Source organism: Periplaneta americana, chromosome 2 (assembly GCF_040183065.1).
Source record: "Periplaneta americana isolate PAMFEO1 chromosome 2, P.americana_PAMFEO1_priV1, whole genome shotgun sequence".
Taxonomy (NCBI): domain Eukaryota; kingdom Metazoa; phylum Arthropoda; class Insecta; order Blattodea; family Blattidae; genus Periplaneta; species Periplaneta americana.
The window spans coordinates 111,946,490-111,967,296 of record NC_091118.1 but is presented as its reverse complement, the minus strand read 5'-3'; the positions used below and the strand labels follow the sequence as shown (position 1 = coordinate 111,967,296).

The window sequence follows — 20,807 nt, the reverse complement described above, 5'->3', positions numbered from 1 at the left end:
GCATTGTTACTTCAGTGGTATGGCTTGGCACTCTATCTTGTTGGACTTATGTGTTACTGTTGATCCCTGATGCTTGGTAATCATTATTGATCATTGCGAAATAACGATCTGCTCAAATGCAATTCTTAGAGCAGCAATCTTCTCTGGTGTTCACATACTTCTCACACTCTCTGTAGGGTTCATCTTTAGAGCAGAACCTATATGTTCAAAATTTTCACCCACGTTTTGATAGCGTATGAAGATGGCACTGCTGCCGAAACAAGCACTATGCAGTCACGAAACTATCGCCATTTTTGTAATAAGTCTTGATACCATATGCATGTTGTATTGTACTCCAATTATGCTTCCTGACTAAATAGTATACATTTCTAAATACAACGAGAGTTTTCACAGCCGAGTCCAACTGAGCTTAGTTGGAAATAGCCGAAGTTTAAAATCGTCCGTTTTTTTTTAAGTTGCTTATTTAACAACGTTGTATCAACTACGAGGTCATTTAGCATCGAGATTGGTGATAGCGAGATGGTATTTGGCGAGCTGAGGCCGAGGATTCACCATAAATTACCTGGCATTCACCTTATGGTTGGGGAAAACCTCGGAAAAAACCCAACCAGGTAATCAGCCCAAGCGGGGATCGAACCCGCGCCCGAGCGCAACTTCAGACCGGCAGACAAGCACTTAACCGACTGAGCCATGCCAGTGGCTAAAATCGTCCATTTTTAGTCCATCTTTTATAATTATTTTCAAATAATTTGAACAAATATTTGCATATATTGGTACTACGTTCTTTTGCTTATCTTGTACAAATAAAACATATTCATTTAATCTTCCTAACATTTTTCAGTGCACTAACGATAATTTTAATTAGACCTACTATTCTCTATTTTAGATTCATCTTTGAAACCTTTTGGAGTATGTAACTGTGTGTTCTTCTTTGATATTGTAGAAAGATGGTAACCCTAATTTGATCTAATGGCGAGCTTTGACGACATTTGCATTATTATAATTATACTCCAATTCCTTCATTTTCTTAATATTGTAATACTGGCACATAATCTCTCTTCTTCATCCTCACTGAGGGTGTAGCAAGCTACAGAAGCACTTAGGCATAAATGATCCATTATGCACCTCATGAACTAGAAATCATTCCAGAAGACCGCGATGGATGACCAACTTAATGATGTTGCTGGGTTTTATTTCTGGGATTTCTGCGAGAGACAACATGATGTGTTTTTATAAAATATTGGTGTCTGATACAGCTGAAGTTGGACAGTCCAACAGAATGTAAGGTGATGATTAAATCTCCATCCCACACTTTTATTATAGGTTAGATCCTCTGTAAGGACCAGTACACATACAGTAGGTGTTCATTCAGATGGCAGTGCTCAGTTACAAGTCCTGTTGCCCATTTACACTTCTCTGTCCTAATGCTGGAAATTATTTAGTTCAGTCAATTCTTGGTTCCTCAATAAGGAGTTTGGCCTATCTCACGACTGACGTACCTCTTCAGGCTTTCAGTAAACTCCTCATCAAGTTGTCCTTTAGAGCCTATTTGATTATACACTTAGAGATACTGACATATGGTTCTGAGTCATAGCATATATGGTAGTTTCATGCTTGACTGGCAAATCAGCTTGTTCATTTGTATACATTGGGATCCAAATGCAGATCAGCTTGTTCATTTGCATACACTGGGATCCAAATGAACTGTACTTCATTATTTATGGATAGAGTTTCCAGGGTGATACTGCATTCTTTGATCAGCCTGGAGTGTAGAATAACAATCATTTTAGCCTGAAAGACCGTAGTGTACTGGCTTACTTACTGGCTTTTAAGGAACCCGGAGGTTCATTGCCGCCCTCACATAAGCCCGCCATTGGTCCCTATCCTGAGCAAGATTAATCCAGTCTCTACCATCATATCCCACCTCCCTCAATCCATTTTAATATTATCTTCCCATCTACGTCTCGACCTCCCCAAAGGTCTTCTTCCCTCCGGCCTCCCAACTAACACTCTATATGCATTTCTGGATTCGCCCATACTTGCTACATAACCTGCCTATCTCAAACGTCTGGATTTAATGTTCCTAATTATGTCAGGTGAAGAATACAATGCATGCAGTTCTGTGTTGTGTAACTTTCTCCATTCTCCTGTAACTTCATCCCTCTTTGCACCAAATATTTTCCTAAGCACTTTATTCTGAAACACACTTAATCTGTGTTCCTCTCTCAAAGTGAGAGTCCAAGTTTCACAACCATAAAGAACAACCAGTAATATAATTGTTTTATAAATTCTAACTTTCAGATCTTTTGACAGCAGACTGGATGATAAAAGCTTCTCAACCGAATAATAACAGGCATTTCCCATATTTATTCTGTGTTTAATTTCCTCCTGAGTATCATTTATATTTGTTACTGTTGCTCCCAGGTATTTGAATTTTTCCACCTCTTCAAAGGATAAATTTCCAATTTTTATGTTAGTGTACTGGCTGAGAGGAATAAAAATTCTAACCATATATCTTACACCATATATCCCTGCTCCAGTTCTGTTATTAGTTTTAGAGCCATATGTAAGCCATACCAGACTCTCAGGTGAGAAATGGTTAAGATAATCTCCCTCCCATTTCTCCCTATCAGGATTAATAGAAACAGGAGGATTAACATACTGAGCAAAAATCATACTGTCCTGTCTCATTTCAACAACAGAATCAATGTCTGTTGCCATTTTCCAAATAGTGCATCACCAAAGGCGCTCTCCCTCCCTATCCATCAACCAAGGCCTTGGAGGCGAGGGACAGCTACATGATTCCATTTTGAATTGTCAGATTCAGAGGAGGTAAACACAACAGGGCTTCGAAAACCTTGATCTGTGTTGTCCTCAAGACTTCTGTGCTTGATTTCTGGTACACCTCAGTTAATAATGAGTTACGTAACTGCTCTGATGATTTTCAAAAGTTTCCGGAAAGTTAAATGTAGATTTATCATTGCTTGCAGTCTAGATAAGTTCATATTTAATATCTCTATAGATATCCCCACTAATATTTTTTTAGTTATATATAGTTTGCAGAAGTTTTCTGTACTAACATGGCTGATAGGTGCAAGGCTTTATAATTACAGAACCTTGTGCCAATACAGGTACACAGAAATCTTAATCGTAATATGATTAAAAACAATTATTGTTGGTATTTGGTGTGGTCGAGATAAATAATATTATTGGAGAGAGGTCTAGATTAACTTCAGATATAGAAACTGAAATCGGAAACAGCCACGGCAGCCATATTGCTAGACATGCATAGTTTGTATTTGTACACGTGAATGATTTCATACTCACACCTCGGGCATCCCAATTACAACATTCCACATTACACCTGAGAATTCTAGGAGCTGTCCCTCAGTAAACTCCTCATCTTGCCTCCCCTCTTGAAAGATGGCATATTGAAAAGAAGTAAGACCAGTCACAGATTGCACATAAACCTATAAGTCCCCTCTGTCTTCTCATGGCTATTTAGTGGCATGGTGTAGCTCAGGTGGAGTACCGCTAAGTTGTGATGTTTTTCCCTTTGGGACTGGTCTTGCTACTAGAAGGCTGATCCACGGTTTCCTGTTGTCACTTCTTGTAGATGTTGAAGGCTGAGTTGAGAATCAGCCATTGCGAGGGTAAGGGTTGCAGATTTTGCTGCCTTCTCCCTCTGCACAGCTTGCCTTTGAAGCTTCCTTCTCCTTTTTTCAGTCTCTTGTTATTTGAATTCGACAAAGTTTTACTGGACCTTGTGGTAGGGTTTGATGGGGAAATGTTAATCACTTGTGAAGCTCCTTTCATAAAGACTGGACTCTTGAGTAAGTTATACACTGAATCAGCACCCTCCCGGGATAAGGATTGATAGGTTTGGTTACTAGGCCTTCAGGTAAAGTAACTACATGGGACACTTTGGAGGCGCCTTAGCAGTAAAAGAGAAAGGTGGCTCGTGTTCAGAACCACCCATAGATTTATATGGTCAGACATTGAAGTTCCACGAGTATGGGGGAAATTATGTTCACGCCCCAGAACCCCCAATGTAGGTGCAAAGGTAGGTATTCTGAGAAGTTTCCAGGTATCTGAGAGGCATGGTTAGAGAAGGACTTTACCCAACCACCATTCAGCCCTCAGCATGGTACATATGACATCTTGGCTCGGGGGTTATTGGTCTAGGATCCACTATTCCAGTAGTTAAGAACAGTCCAGTGCTAGATAAGCTAGCAGTGGGGTTCCTTATCTCCTGCACCTGCTGACCTGCCTGGTAACTGTCAACCTCAGTCCTAGGTACACATAATCTCACATTAAAATATTCATAGACTTATCAGCCTACATTTACTTAAAAAAATGTTAACGTTCTGTATATTTTGTATAGTCATTGTATTTCACACTTCAACATTGTGTACAGTAACCACTTGGATGAATACTGTGTGGCACAATAATTGGGAAAGTTGTGGTGCGAGATTTCTAGATATTTGCATTGTGTTATAGATGTAAATACATCCAATGTTTCAGAGCTATTAATCAACAAGGGAGATAAAGAGGTAATCTGCCATCCCTGATGATGGAGCTGATATGTACCTTCGAAACATTTTATGCAAATATCTAAAAATCTCGCACCGTACCGAATACCATGAAAGTCTCAGATCGTATTTAATTGGAGAAGTTGTTATGACACCCAGAAAGTCGTACTATTTACACATTGAGTTTTGTTTGCTCCAGGCATGCCAATGGTAGCACTCTGGTGATCTGCTCGGAAGGCAATGCTGGCTTCTATGAAATTGGAATAATGGTCACACCTCTGGAAGCAGGTTACTCTGTTTTGGGATGGAACCATCCTGGCTTTGGTGGCAGCACGGTATGTTTAGGAAAATGTGATGTAAATATTACACAGAAAATTATATTTAAAGTGTATTAACGAGTTTTATAGGAAGAAAATAGCTTTGAGTTACGATTCTAAAGGGGTTTGCTTTGCAATGTTTTCATTGCAAACATGACTGAGAAATAGAAGATTTCATTGGGTTGATCTATCTGCATTATATATTGCTGTATCTAATTACTTCAATTTAATACTGAATAAAATAAATATCGTAATAGTCTCACAAGGATGATGGATTTGGCTGAAAGTGTTAATGTTGACTGATTTAAAGTTCCTGAAAACATTGGTGAAGGTCTCTTGTGTCAGAATTGCATATTTGTAAAAGTACAGTAATTTAAAAAATCTGGATTGTATGTTGTTCTTGCGCGCAGTTTGCTCATAACCTACATTTGCATTTAAGACGAAATGGATAATATTTAGGGTAAACTCACCTGTTATGTTCACTCATGATAATGCAGGTTCAGGACACAGGATCCTCTCACAATGCAGGCATCTTATAATGGCTGCTGCTTCACACTCATCGACACAACAGACACTATTTCGCACACACAACAGTGTTTGAAGTATATTTTTGAATAAGTTTATTTTGGTTTCTTCGTGACATTATTTTCTAATGAGTAAGTCCAAAATGCTCTTCATGGTAAGTTATTTCATATTGAAATTATCCTGCCAAAAACCACACGATTTGTTCAGCCTTTGGACGTGTATTTCTTCTGACAGTACAAGCTGGTTGTTTGATGCCTTTAGGACTGTTTCAGATATAAATGTATTGCGGAACATTCAGATATTAATCTTTGCGACAGAGTTTTTATATTTAAGTTACATTCAGTTGTTTAGCATCAGTTCTGCTCTCCTCTTCTACAAAACATGTTAATATATGCTTGGAAAAAATATGGATACAATACAGGAAAAAAAATAAATTCCTTCAAAAATTACTTCAAACACTGTTGCGTGTGGGGAAATAGTGTCTGTTGTGTCAATGAATGTGAAGAAGCAGCCATTATAAGATGACTATATTGTGAAAAGATGCTGTGTCCTGAAAATTTCTTGGTGAACCTGCATTATCATGTGTGAACATAACAGGTGAGTTTACCCTAAATATTATCATTTCGTCTTAAATGCAAATGTGAATATATTCCACTTCTAGATTTCTAACAGGGATGGAAGAAAGTAGTTTCCTCGCCTCTAGTGCTCTCTGCAAGTAGGTTATGAGCAAGCTGCGCGCAAGAACAACATGCAATCCATATTTTAAAAAATTGCTGTATTTTTACAAATATGCAATTCCGAAACGAGAGACCTTCTCCATCATTCTCAGGAACCTAAATCAGTCTACATTAACATTTCCAGCCAAATCAAGCAGGGTCATATGTCATCGATAACACACACACTATTTAATCTACTGAAAGTACACTCACTACTTGACTAAATATAATGCAGACATTCTATTCATTTTTCATAATCCTACACTTTTAGCTACCAGTATTAAATGATATTTAAACGCAATTGCTGTATTTACAGTATGTTGATGCACGGACAAAGTACACTCCTTACCAAATACAATAGTGACATTATGTTACTGTTTTAAATAGCTACCACATAATATCACACTTTACGAACTCAAAAAACTAATAGTCTTCCATTTCTTCTGCACCTGACATGTCTTCGTCTTCATTGGATTATTTTCACCTTCGTTGTCTTTGTCACTGCTTTCCATCCCATTGTCTTCAATCACTATCCTCTCAGTTCTTTCTTCCAGAATGTCATCTTTCTCGCAATACTCTGGTTCAATTTCTTTCATTTTACAATTTACTTTTTCCCATTCCTTTTGGCCGATTTCTTCAAATCTTTGCCGACACAACACTTCAACATCTTTTATTTTAAAAGTGTTATTTCTAATACTAACTCATTGCTTAATGTCCCCACAAATTAATTCAACGTGACTTGGGTCGGGATGGTAAGATGGAAGTGTTAAGGCTGTATGGTTGTTTTTGGCTAATATTTGGTGAATTAAATAGGTATTCTGTATTGGCTTATTGGCTAAGATTAAATCGAACAATTTTGTTTTAGTACTATTTTTATCAAATGGGATGCTATGTTTCACGAACCAGACTTGCATATCTTTTCATAAGGAATTTGAGACTGGGAGTTTATCCAGTTGTGCATTATGATATGAAGTATTGTCGATAACTAGAACTGAGTTAGGGGATTACATTTGGAATTAACATTATACGAAGCTATTTGATGTAGTTAGGCATATCGTGAAAAAATCGCCATTTGGTTTTAAAGTGAATTATTTTTGTTCAGCCTTAACCAGACTTTTCAATTTAGTTTCTTTAATGTATTTACTTTTGTCTTGTGTCGTTACGATTACAACACTGTAACAAAATATAACTATTTCGTTCAACTAGAGGGTAAAGACTAACGTAATTTATCATTTTTTAGTGCTGCTTATACTTTATTTATATTTATATACATCTTGATTACACAATTTTTAACACTATATCACTTCGAAATATGTTGTTGTTGTTTTCTAATGCCAGGCGTTTGACAATAAAGTAATTTGGCCTCTTGCACTCCAATGTTTTTCAAAGATATTGTCATGGACAGCCACTGAAGCACAGAACTTCGAAATATGTAATTTATTGGTTTCACATGTTAAATACTAGGTACGGTACTTTGTTGACTAGTTTCAGCCTGTTGTAGGCTATCCTCAGAATTGGGTGATCATGATTTTCGCGCCTTCTGTTTGCGTTTTCTGTTGGAGTGTGTTTGTGTAGTGTAATGTGGAGTCAAAAAGTGTGCATGTTCTGAAATTGAGCCCATAACAGGCTGAAACTAGTCAACAAGACCGTGCCTAGTATTTAACACCTGAAAGCAATAAACTACATATTCCAAAGTTATATTTATGTTCTTATAGATAAAATACAGTCGTTTGTTAAAATGTTATTTTATTGATTTATTAGTTTATTATTATTTAAATATTTTATTGGATTTTTTTTATTGAATCTGATAGCGTGTATACCTACTAGGTTCACTAATCAGGTGATAGGACATCAGGCAGTTTAACATTTTTATAGCACATGCTGTAGACACATCGATCAAGGACAGTTTTCAGTCTAAAATATATTTGAAAGGACCGAGACAACTGTTGACTTGGGTGTTTTGCTTTCATGCGGAGTCAATATATGTGTTAGCCAGCCTGCTACATATAGTATGCAGCAACTGACTGCGCGTACTGTCATGACCCATGATCGGCTGTTTTTATTGAAATGCAGACCTGTAGTTTACATCTCATTGTAAGCGTGCCTCCAAGAACTCAGAGATGTCAAAATGTTAAATTAATTCTTATGATTGTAAGTTTACAGTATTTCATAAAACAGAGTCATATACTTCCTTCTGTACATTTCATATGCCACCTTATATATTTATAGATGAATAATTTGTTATCTATGATGTATAATCTGTAACCCATATTTTAAAGGTAAGAGAGAAAGTAAAGAAAGAGCTTTACACTTTATGTTGCAGGGCATGCCATACCCCGACCAGGAGCTCAATGCCATCGACATAGTGATGCAGTTTGCTATCCACGGTCTCAAGTTCGAGCCAGAAAACATTCTGTTGTTTGGTTGGAGCATTGGAGGCTATCCTACTTCTTGGGCTGCCATGAACTATCCTGACATCAAGGGCGTAGTGAGTCAAGAATTTATATATCTCTCAATTATAGGCTGTCCCTTTTAACGTGGACAGGGATAACATTAATATTGTTTGTTTCTAATTCTCAATCATATAGCACGAAGTCATCGGCCAATCACAGGACTCAGTAGCTAAAAAAATCTTATAGTTCAGTGATTCTCATCCATTGGGTAATATTTTTTTCATAGAACACAATTCCGTGAAGGATTTTCTTCCTTCTTCATGCGATGTATTTCCAGTTTCAAGCATGAAGACAAATTTAATATGTTTTCTGAATATTTCAAAAACTGAACTAAAATTTGAACCGGGCCTACTCATCTTGTGGTGAGACATGCTAACCATTACTCCATAGCAGTGGATTATAATATGCATATTTTACAACACGTGTGTATTAATTTTTAATGACAAATAGAACATGCACATTGTCAAAAATTATGGCTGGATTCTTTTCTCACCTTTTCACATAAAGCTCGGGTTAATGAAGAACCCAGTTAAGGAACTGGACAAAATGAAAGTGTTTTGGAGTTCTGAAAATTTTTACTAAGGTGACTGCGAAAAATTAAACGGAGGTATTTTTGTTGAGCTCTAATTGAACTATGTCTCTGCAATGCTTTTGAATCTAAATTTGAATATATTAAATTAGTCACATGAAAATAGTTTAATTCAGCGATGCAAAAATTTTTGGGTAATGAAAAGCTAGAAAGAAATGATTTGCCCAATATCCCTTAAATTCACTTTTTGCACTTTCACTTTGATAGGTTATCACAAACTCACAAACCTTAGAGCTGTAGGTGTTGAACAAATTGAATATTTTCGCCAGGACATTTCTGAGATGAAAAAACATTTCAGGGACTCTGGGATACAGGCATGTATAGAGACTATGGTTTGTTTCACAAACAGGAGGGTAAAAGTGAATATAAGAGAAAATTGTCCATGGTGGAACACGTCTGAGGTAGGCTACATAGTTTTCTAGTACCTATATTAATTCGTGGTTTTTGTATTAAACAGAATATATAATTTTTGCACTATTTTTTTCCATGGATATTTAATAGTAAAATGGCCTTTGTGGTGATTTAAAGTATAAAGTTTTAGTAGCAATAATTTGATTTTATACGTTTTTATAAATAAGAAAATGTAAGTATATAAAAGACTGTGCGTGATCATTCTAACAGCCATTTTCGGAATCAGCACGTCAGTTTCCATAAGAATTGGCCTATTTCGTCCAGGGTATAAAAAAAGTCTTTGTTTGTTCCTTAGTGAATTTATTCTTTCCTTTCACTGCAGCACAATTTTAGACCACCATTTTGATTGTTTGCATGTTGCACATTCTGCTACAGTATTGCAATACTTCAGGATTATGTGTTTCATTGGGTGGAGTGAATAAAAATTAAGTAGATACTAGTATTAACTATTAGTACTAGCAATTTTTGCTAGTTGATACAAGTACTAGTTTTTTTCTTAATTTTGTGTGAATAATCTTTTACTAGAGCTTGTAAGTCAGTACTGGATAAACTCTAGCAACTACTTCCTGTTCAGCCGTGCAAACTAAACTATATATAGTGGCCTAAGGTTTTTACAGTTTGGTCCATCACTGTGGAGTAATGTTTTAGCATGTGTGAGTATGAAATGAGCGGGCCCATGTTCAAATCCTGGTTAGGCCAAGTTACCTGATTGAGCTTTTTCCAGGTTTTTCCCTAAACCTGTTAAGAATAAATGCAAGTGCTGGACTCTGGATTCATTTCATTGGCATTATCATCTTCATTTCACTCAGATGCTTGATAACCATCACAGTTGATAAAGCATTTAAAAGACAACATTATAAACTGATTGCTTAAATTTGGCCATGATTTTTTGAAATGATCAGCAGTGTGTATGAGATTTATATAACCTCAATTTTCATTTATGAAATTTTAACAATCATTTAGTTATTTTGAGTGATGATTTAACGAGTTTCAGTTATTCAATGTGAGTTCTGACTTAGAAAATAGTGTAAGTAATAAGAATGTTACTCATCTTGGATTTGCATATTCTGTAAGGTGAACACCAATATGTTTAGCAACAACAATTTGATAGCCAGGATCACTAAAAGTCTAAGAAAAATTTTCCATATTCTATTTGTTGGTTAAGGCACATCCTCGTGTGTAATTACTTTCTCCCAAGAAGTAAGATGCAAGACGCTCCCCATTTTCCTCTGTAAATCTAAACAAACTGCGATAATCTTGTTCTGGAGTCTTGACTACTTCTCTGTACAATTATGCTTTCTTACTTTTACAAAAGCTGTAGCTATTATGGAGGTATTACAATTACTTTAAATAATAAGCATAGTCTGTATCATAGTATTTACTGGCATAAATAAGGAACTACTTTTATTCACATATTCTTAAATGCTGATTAAACTTAGTAAGTACTAATTTTACCAGTACTTAAAGTTGCAGTACTTACTAATAAGTAATAGTATATACTGAAATGTTTTATCACTAGAATGCAAGTATTTACTTAAAAACTGGCAGTAACAGAATTGACTACATTTTTATTCACTCCACTCCACCAGTTTGTATTCAATAAGGAACTTTTGTAATACATATAAAGTAATAAAATAACTACTAATTTAATGTTATGTTGCATCAAACTAATGAAAAGCATATGTTATCTTGAAGATACTGGATGCCACGTTCGATGACATCATGGCACTTGCTGTCTTGCGGATGCCCAGTTCATTGGAGCCAATGGTCAGGAAAACCATTCGAGACTATATCAACCTCAACAATTACCAACAGCTGTCAAAGTATTCTGGACCAGTTCTCTTGATCAGGAGGACTGAAGATGAAGTCATCTGCACAGAGTATGTCTGCTCCCTTAAGCATTCTTCATTTTTGCTTTTTGTTTAGTATTGGCTGTGACAAAAAAATACATTTTTGTGTTGACCTCGTAGTCTACTTTCTCTCAAAGTGCCGGGTTTAGACATGTTCATAGTTACATATTTTAAGCACATTTTTTTTTTTAAATTTCGTCGTCATTATGTGAATGATACAATTCATTATTATATTTTTGTACTTACGTCACCATTGAATAGGATCCTGAATTTTTCTGAATATCATTTTATAATTTTTATTGCTTTTTTGTTTCTAATGCAACTCTAACTCCCTTATACCAGATATTTAGTCTAATGTGGGTTGCACATTGATTTCTTGGTACTGGTTGGCTCCTAGTGCATGAAGATCATCACACATGTTGTTTGTCTGAGTCATACAAGGCGTGTGTATTCAGAATGAAGCATTTCTTTAAAAAGTGTATAATATAGCTGAATTTACCTCCCTCTAAGAAAATAACTTATATGTTGTGTAAGGAGGCCCAGAAGGAGATTGTAGAGTGGATGAAGGGAGAAGGTTAGATATAAAAAACTGAGGAGGATAGTAAGAAAAAAGTAGACTATTAAAAATTGTAAGGGAAGGCAATATTTTAAAATGATTGTAGTATTGTAGAGTTGTGATAGTGGTTGTAGTCATGACTCTTACAAAATTCTAAGACAAGCTTAATATTATGAATATAAAGATTGTAAATATATGTAAAAAAACAATACCAAAACATATTAAACAAGAGACTTCAAAGTATTACAGGGAGTATTAGCCTTCTTATTGCCATCCTGAAGTTTCAGACATTGATGCCAATTGCTGAATTCCCATGGTTACATTCATTCATGAAACATTCACTGTAGATCACATGGTGATGGTTTCTGGGAAAGTTTTCTTCATATCTGATAAGTATAATTATGGAATAGCAGGGGATTGACAGTAGTAAAGTTGATAGTATGGGAGTTAAGGAAGTATCCTAGAATAGCAGTTCCAACATTGTGTTCATCACACATTTCATTTTAACTTACTAGGATTTCAACTTGAGTCTCTAATATGAAGAATCGACGTTGAGTCTTTCTGCTGCTGATGTGCAACACATAAAAAAAAATCCATTGGCAAAATGATTAACAATGATAATCACTTATATAGCTACTCTTTAACAAAACTCATTTTAATTGCAGAGAGATGAAGCTGTCATCAAACAGAGGTAACAACCTGTTGGTGAAACTGTTGAAATACAGATATCCAAAGATATATGATGACGAAGGCATTAGTCTTCTTCATACTTGGCTAGCTGCAGACGTCAACCAGCAGAGTAAGTAGCATGCAAGTTATAACTACTGTATCAATTTATTAGGACTGAATACTGCACTGTTGCGTCCAGAAGTCAAATTAGGTAAATCTGAATTATCTAGTCATGTTTATATGTCATTTTCCTATTCAGATATTCATTAACTCTCGAATTATACAAACAAATCCATGAACTTCTCCTATTTATTTTTATTTTTGAATTGCCTCTCTTCTATCTACACAGCATTTCTGAATTGTTCTTTTCTGGTATATTTACAGTTGACCTAGAGATTAGAGTCGGGCAGACTGCCTCATATTATCGCCCGTTCTCGGTTGCGTAATCACCTCAGTCTCGCCCAGTGCGCGAGTACCTAACGTAGCCAAATGACTCATTGATAGAGAATACGAGATTCTCTTGCTCCCGAGATTACCGATACTAGATCACTCCCGACAGTCTCGGAGGTCTAGGCGGGACTGTAGTACTGATAAGCAAGCAATATCGCTCGGGCCGTGCTCCTATAGGAAGCATTGGCTTATACACTTCCCGGTTCTTTAAATATATATCATGTCGTAGCTCCTATAATACTTAATCAATCGCGCTGTAATTGTTTGGATTGATAGCTCAATGTCTAAGGAAAGCATAGAAAAACAAATCGAACTGAAAATCTTTTTTGGAAAGTGAAAAAAAATATATATATATTAACTTCGATGGAGATTGATCTGTTCAGACTTCACCGCTGGTAAGCGGCAAACTTTTTTGTTTTTCACGTTAGATGGGGGGTCAAAGCGAGAGAAATGTTGAGAAAGGATGGAAATTACTTTTAAAAGTGGTAGCAACTCAAAATTTTTACTGGTTCTCGAATAACGGCGAGTTAACCTGTTAGCACGGGACTCATGACTCAAACGTTTGTTCCGTGAAATTTGTACGGAACCCTTCAACGCTTGAAAACTCGTTATTGTACGGATGGTATTAAATGGTATTTTAATACCGGTAGTTGAAAATGAGGCTATATAGTCCAAGATGGTTTACACTTTACAGTAATTAGGCTATCTTTTATAACAACTAAATAAAAAAATAGTTTGTAACACAATGATATGAAACATGAAAATATTAAAAGCTGGTTCACAATAAACCGAGAACGGAAACGGCAACGAGAACTAGAACGGAAATATTGTTAAAATAAATGTATTTAAAGGTAAGCATTCACAATTAACTATTCTGAATGCTCACATTTAAATACTGTACATTTATTTTAACATTATTTCCTTTCTCGTTTCCGTTCCCGGTTTATTGTGAACCAGCCTATATTATAGAAAACTACACTTTCTATTGGTGTGCACGTTATAAATTATTGTTACAGAACAATCATTATTGTATTCTAGCCATGTTACAATATAAAATTATATAGGCCTATATGGTTTATAATAATTATCCTATACGTTATAGGAACGAGAATAACAAATTAAGAATTAATCAGATTTCTAATACTTGTACCGGTACCTAATGATAACTTACAAGACAGTAATAAATAATAACCATCATAATAATCCTGATAATCATAATCTTAATCATCCTAATGATTACGATAATGATGATGATGATAACAGTAATACTAATAATAATGATATGATAATAATAATAATAATAATAATAATAATAATAATAATAATAATAATAAAAATAATAATCGCTGTAGAGTAACGGTTAGCACACCTGACTGTGAAACGATCGGCTTCCGGTTCGAATCTTGGTTGGGACAAGTTAAGACTAGTTCACAATAAACCGAGAACGGAAACGACAACGATAACGGAAATATTGTTAAAATAAATACATTTAAATGTGAGCATTCACAATTAACTTTCACGTTCCCGTTTCCGGGCTCCGGCAATTTTCTCGTTAATTGTGAATGTTCACATTTAAATATATTTATTTTAACATTATTTCTCGTTGTCGTTTCCGTTCCCGGTTTATTGTGAACCAGCCTTTACCTGGCTGAGGTTTCTCGCCTCAACCCATTGAGAGCAAATGCTGGGTAACTTTCGGCGCTGGACCCTGGACTCATTTCGCTGGCATTATCATCTCATTCAGACTCTGGATAGCTATAGCAGTTGATAAAGCGTCGTAAAGTAACTAGGTAATTTAATAATAATAATAATAATAATAATAATAATAAATAATAATAATAATAACCCTCTTTTATTCTCTGTTGTTATGATAAAGCAAATATAAATGACACTCAGGAAGAAACGCAGAATAAATATGGGGGGGGGGAAATGCCTGTTATTATTCGTTTGAGAAGCTTTTGTCATCCAGCCTGCTCTCAAAAAACTTGAAAGTTAGAATTTATAAAACAGTTATATTACCGATTGTTCTGTATGGTTGTGAAATTTGGACTCTCACTTTGAGGAACAGAGGTTAAGGGTGTTCGAGAATAAGATTCTTAGGAAGATATTTGGGGCTAAGAGGGATGGAGAATGGAGGAAGTTGCACAACGTAGAACTGCACACATTGTACTCTTCACCTGACATAATTAGGAATATTAAATTCAGAGGTTTGAAATGGGCAGAACATCTAGCATGCATGGGCGAATCCAGAAATGGATATAGAGTGTTAGTTGGATGGCCGGAGGGAAAGGACGTTTGGAGAGGCAGAGACGTAGATGGGAAGCTAATATAAAAATGGATATGATGGTAGAGACTGAATTAATCTTGCTCAGGCTAGAGACCGATGGCGGGCTTATGTGAGAGCGGCAATGAACCTCCGGGTTCCTTAAAACGCATTTGTATTTTAAGTAATTATGATCAATTTGTGAAAGGATCTACTCTATTTCGTAATTCTGTCCTTCCCCTTGCAAAAGTGTTTCCATTTCACATTCAGCATTTTATCAGTTGGGAAACAAAAATATCTTTTGTCAGAGTCTTTGGTCCTTTATAATAATATAAATAAGTATTATTTTATTTCGTTCTTACGCAGCGCAATAATTACCCATGCTGATGAAGATGCCCTTGCATAACAACGAAACATCCAGATGTGAACGCGCAATATAATAATAATACAGTCGTGTGATATCCATTACCATAGCGTATACAAAACACTATCGAAAGATTAAATATGGAATGTCAACAAAATGCTGATAGCGAGAAAATATATCATAGCTCCAACCATAACTTGTTATTGTTTTAGACTAGCTTAGGATTAGGTAACGGCTGAAAGTGCTGCATTATTTTGTTTCTCCGGAAAGGCAATAAATAGTTCATTAAAATAGTGTGACTTCTGTAAGAATGTCGACAATCATAATGTGCTGTATTATTTATTGCATACCACACTGCTGTGCCTTCTTAAATTACTTTATGAACATTAATATTTCAGAAAGAGTCTCGAATTGCAGTGATGAGCGGCAATTAAGCCGGCAGTCAGTGTACGCATTTCATAACGATAAGTCGGCCGTGCGATAACAGGCCGGGACCCGGTATTCCTTGTTCCCGAGAGTGCCAATCTCGAGAATACGATTCTCGGAACTGGCGTTATCGGCCAGCTAGTCTCGCCTACGAGAACGAGCGGGAGTAAGAGGCTGTTTGCCTGACTCTACTAGAGATATGGGTAACATTAATTGGCTCAAATATTGTTTCTTTAATTTTTTTATCCCTATCCTCTTTTTTTTTTTTTCTCTTTGCTCTTTCATGGAGTAATGGTGGAATAATAGCAGAGAAACTGGGATGTCTTGTGAAAACCTGCTCCAAACACCATCATTATACATTACAATTTCCAGTTGAACTCTCCAGGATTTGAATCTGGAGTTCGGAAATGAAAAGCTGGTACTCTCGAGCTATTTTGCTAATTGTGCTTTTTTTCTTCCATCTTTTTTTCATTACTTCTTATACAAGTGAAACTCCTTACCATTACCAATTACCAATATACCCCTCTGCTACCATTTGTGCCACTCATCAGATGTTAGGTGCACTGTGTCTATTGGTGGGCGCAGTGGAATACCGATGCATAGTGCGATCAAATAACAAATGCAGGTTTTTATAACAAACAATATAATTGACTGAATGATGGATAATAGACTATACACGAATGAATTGATGTAATATAACAAATAATAATGAAGCTAAACTGCGAGTACTTTAAAAAGAATACAATCTAAATATATATATATATGTATTAAGTTATCAAATATAACTGAATGATATAACTCTGTCCTGCATGCTCTCTTATAAAAGATGATCAGCATTAGGTTACACAAAACTAACCTGCAAAATTGACTCAAACCTAATACTCATATACATAAACCTGACAGTATCTTGGTCATATCAACTGTCTCAATACGTATGTCCCATTCAATATTGTGCATAACTGAGTCCTATTCAATATTGTACATAACTCGGTACCATACATTCTGGTACATTATTTCCTTAAGGGACAATCCTAGTCCAGAGAACAATACCAGTACAACTACTATAACAAGATAAGATTGTACTTAATCAGTTACAATAATAAGATTTCAAACAATAGTCACATATCTGTATAATATAATACAAAACTCATAATTAACGCAGAGAGAAAGAAAGGAAACAATTTCTACGGAAATAATCTAAGCAAGACAATCAATTTAACTTCCTGAAGCATAAACATAGATAATTACAAATGCCAATTTCTACTACTCCTAGCAATGTTCTCGAATATACCACCAAATTCACGATATGATGTATCACAAATATATCCTTGGATGTATCACAAATCACAATCCGACATAAATTATCCTTACAAGATATGCGTATCTTATTCACACGAACCAACGTAGCCCAACTTTCAAATCCACTTCGCATAATTCAATCACAGCGACCTACAACTCGCCCCCAGTATTCCCCTTCCAGATTATTCTACGAACTATAACTCACACGTTATCAAACTTCGTTAGTATTTCTGGAAATAAACTGAACCGCTACGCCATATGATACATCTCATTGCTGAAACATTGCTCTGTCATTAACAATTGTATTGTACACGAAATGTAGATAATCAAATAAGAAATGCATCTAACAAATCAAATATGTAAACTAATAATCTTGGCTGAATGTATCATGACGATACTAGGTCTACCACGCTGATTTCCTGATTGTCCTAATCAGCTATACGGCGGTTTTCTGAGTAACTAGCCCACAATGTTTAGTCTATAACGCTGGTTTCCTGAGTGACTTAATCAGCTGTCCGGCAGTTTCCTGAGTGTCTCAGCGATCTCTCTGTACCCACCTACCTTTCCTCCTCTCCATGGTACCTCGTCACCAGGCTAGCAAATAGGAAGGATTAGCAGGAATTATGGATAGAAAAGATGGCGCTGTCAGCAATATGACGGGTATGTGAAGAATGTCGGTGCTACAGTAGGCTACTAGGATTGATTGAGACATCGAGCATGGCTCACAAGGGAGTAAGGAAACGAACTTGAAGTTGTGATGACAGTAGAAGTAAAAATTATTTATCTTAACATTATATTGAATTGATACACTGATTTCACATTTCTGATAATCCTATTTGTCTGTCGTGTAATAATCATGATGAAGATCTGGAACATATTCTTCTATACTGTCTATCCATAAACCACAAAAGAAGTAAATTAAAATTATCAGTACCAGTTGCAAAAGACACAGCCCTGGAGTATATATTGACTACACCCCAAATCTGGCTACTAGCAACAGGCATCTATAATGAACAATACCCCTCATTTCTCGTGAAAAACAACAACTGAATAGACTATAGTGGACTTTATATTGTCAGCAAACAGCTGGATACATTAAGAAGTTTGATTGATATTGAACTGAGAAGAAATACACTTAATGTGATTTACCTTAAAATACACTTAATGTGGTTTACGTTAAAAATTAAATGAAAAATGAACAGTTGGTTCAGTATTTCTTCAGTAGTGTGACCAGAATTAATTTTGTGTAATACCTATCCTGTTGAGTGACAGCATGCTGTGACGACACTAATAACTGAACTACTTTGTGCAGTGAGAAGCAGGTCAGACTGTGAAATGTATGTCGCAGAATGGAATACATTGCAGTTGTCATGCTGCCATTTATGACAGCTGTTTGTCTACATTACTGTAATCATAACACACAGACGTGTGATTAGTGGCTGACTAAAAACACTTCTATATGTCATGCAAGCACATGTGCATATGCATGCCCACACACACGCACACACACGCACACGCACACGATATTGATATAAAGAGGTAACACTCATCAGATTGGCTCCTGCCACCCAGGTACCTTCTTAGTGGAAATTCTGCACCTGAATGCATTATGTGCCACATTGCAGTTGCAGTGGAATATATTTTGTTACATTTTATAAATACGATATAGGTCTAGTGGTTGGCATCGACATGCAATGCGATACTGCTATTTAATGCTTTTGGAGATGATTGTAGTTGTATAAATCCTGTTTTAAAAATATTTAGCAATCACATAATATAAACACGGACATTATACATTCGGTGACGTTTATAATTTAATTGTTATCATTCATTTACTTTCAGTAATTTCTTTGAATATAATGTTCGTTACTTCTCTGATGTATGAATACGCCAATAGCATTGCATACTCGTATTTTACCATATATGCCATCGTCTTCATTTTTTGAATTGCTTCACTGATGATTGTCATCATTTGTCTTCAGATATGCGGATTTTAGTGTATTCCTTTTTGTGTATGTGTTTAAAGAACTGTTCTTTTTTTCAATTTAATCTATATAATGTATTTTTCTTATGAAATTCTGAATATTTTCCCAATTTTTTTTTACTGTAGTTGATAGTATGGTGACAGATATGATAAAGGTGTTTAAATGCTGTATACATTGAATTTTTATGCAGAGACTTATTTTAATTTTTTTTTTCCTAGTTGATTTTAGATTGTTTTCTTATAAAATCAATGTCGAGACATCTGTATCTGTGTTTACGTATGTAATAACTCTAATGATTTATACGATTTATAATGATTTATATATGCCTAAATTTGGCATATGTACGATACTAACCAAGAACACTACCAGCCTGCAAATTTAAGTACTAGGCCTGGTAGAAATGATATACTTCAGCTGTAAGCTCTATTTTTTTTTAATGTACATAGGTATACAACATAATTTCTTTGGATTATATTAACCATTATCTATTTTATATTCCTCTGATTGAGGTTCTGACTGATATGTACGTATATTATCAGGCAGTACATCTCACTTGACAATATGTATCAGAGGAAGAAAAATCGTTTTTATGCATCTGAAGTCTGACTAGTGCAATATATAGCTAGTTGGTGATGTATGCAATGGAGAGGGAAAGGAACTGGCCACTCTACCCTATTATCTCCTGGCGTGGTTGCCTCATAAGTGGTACCTTTTTTTTTTGGTATCATTTGTGAGGTTCAGACCTGGAATGAATGGATTTTGCATAATAACCTAATACTTTTGAATTCCAAATAACCAACATTTCAATGTGCAAGTGCAGGTTCTACTAATTCAGTAGACCCTCACACTATGCTCCGCACCTCTTTACAATAAAATTACTTATTGGAAAATTTCAATTTATTTATTAAGTGACCATTTCCCGTTATATACAACAATAGCAGTTAAACAAGGAACCTGCTCATTATCAAGTTTACTACGAACAAGATGGAAAGTTAAGGTGGCAGATTGGGAACTTTAAAAAAAAAAACAAGTAGACCAAAATATATCAAGAGTATCACCTTCAGGAAATACTTGTGAGAAAGATGATGTCAAAGTCATCACTAAAGTCGTCACAGAAGCAGCAAAGCACAGCACATTCATAATAAAACAAAAACCTAATAAACCTGTGAATATTTGGTAGAATAAAGATCTGACTAGAGCAAGGAAAGAAAAAAAATTGCTTCCTGTAAAAAATGGCTACAACATAAAACACCTGAAGGTTGTTCCAAATGTAACAAAACAAAAACGGAATTAATAAACCTTATAACACAAGCCAAAAAGACAAATTGGAAACAATTTGTAATCATACACTCCATCTACAGTGTGGAAACGATATAAAGCCATGGAAGGAGATTCCTATAAA

At 35.5% G+C, this 20,807-nt stretch overlaps 1 protein-coding gene across 1 annotated transcript in view; it reads left to right on the top strand.

Moving 5' to 3' along the window:
* Positions 1 to 20,807, top strand: part of LOC138694505 (phosphatidylserine lipase ABHD16A) — a 93,353-nt gene that overhangs the window by 18,768 nt on the left and 53,778 nt on the right. The window contains exons 7-10 of the mRNA XM_069818284.1: positions 4,732 to 4,867; positions 8,414 to 8,578; positions 11,239 to 11,423; positions 12,615 to 12,748. Coding sequence (XP_069674385.1) covers positions 4,732 to 4,867; positions 8,414 to 8,578; positions 11,239 to 11,423; positions 12,615 to 12,748 — 620 coding nt within the window. The remainder of the gene's footprint in view (positions 1 to 4,731; positions 4,868 to 8,413; positions 8,579 to 11,238; positions 11,424 to 12,614; positions 12,749 to 20,807) is intronic.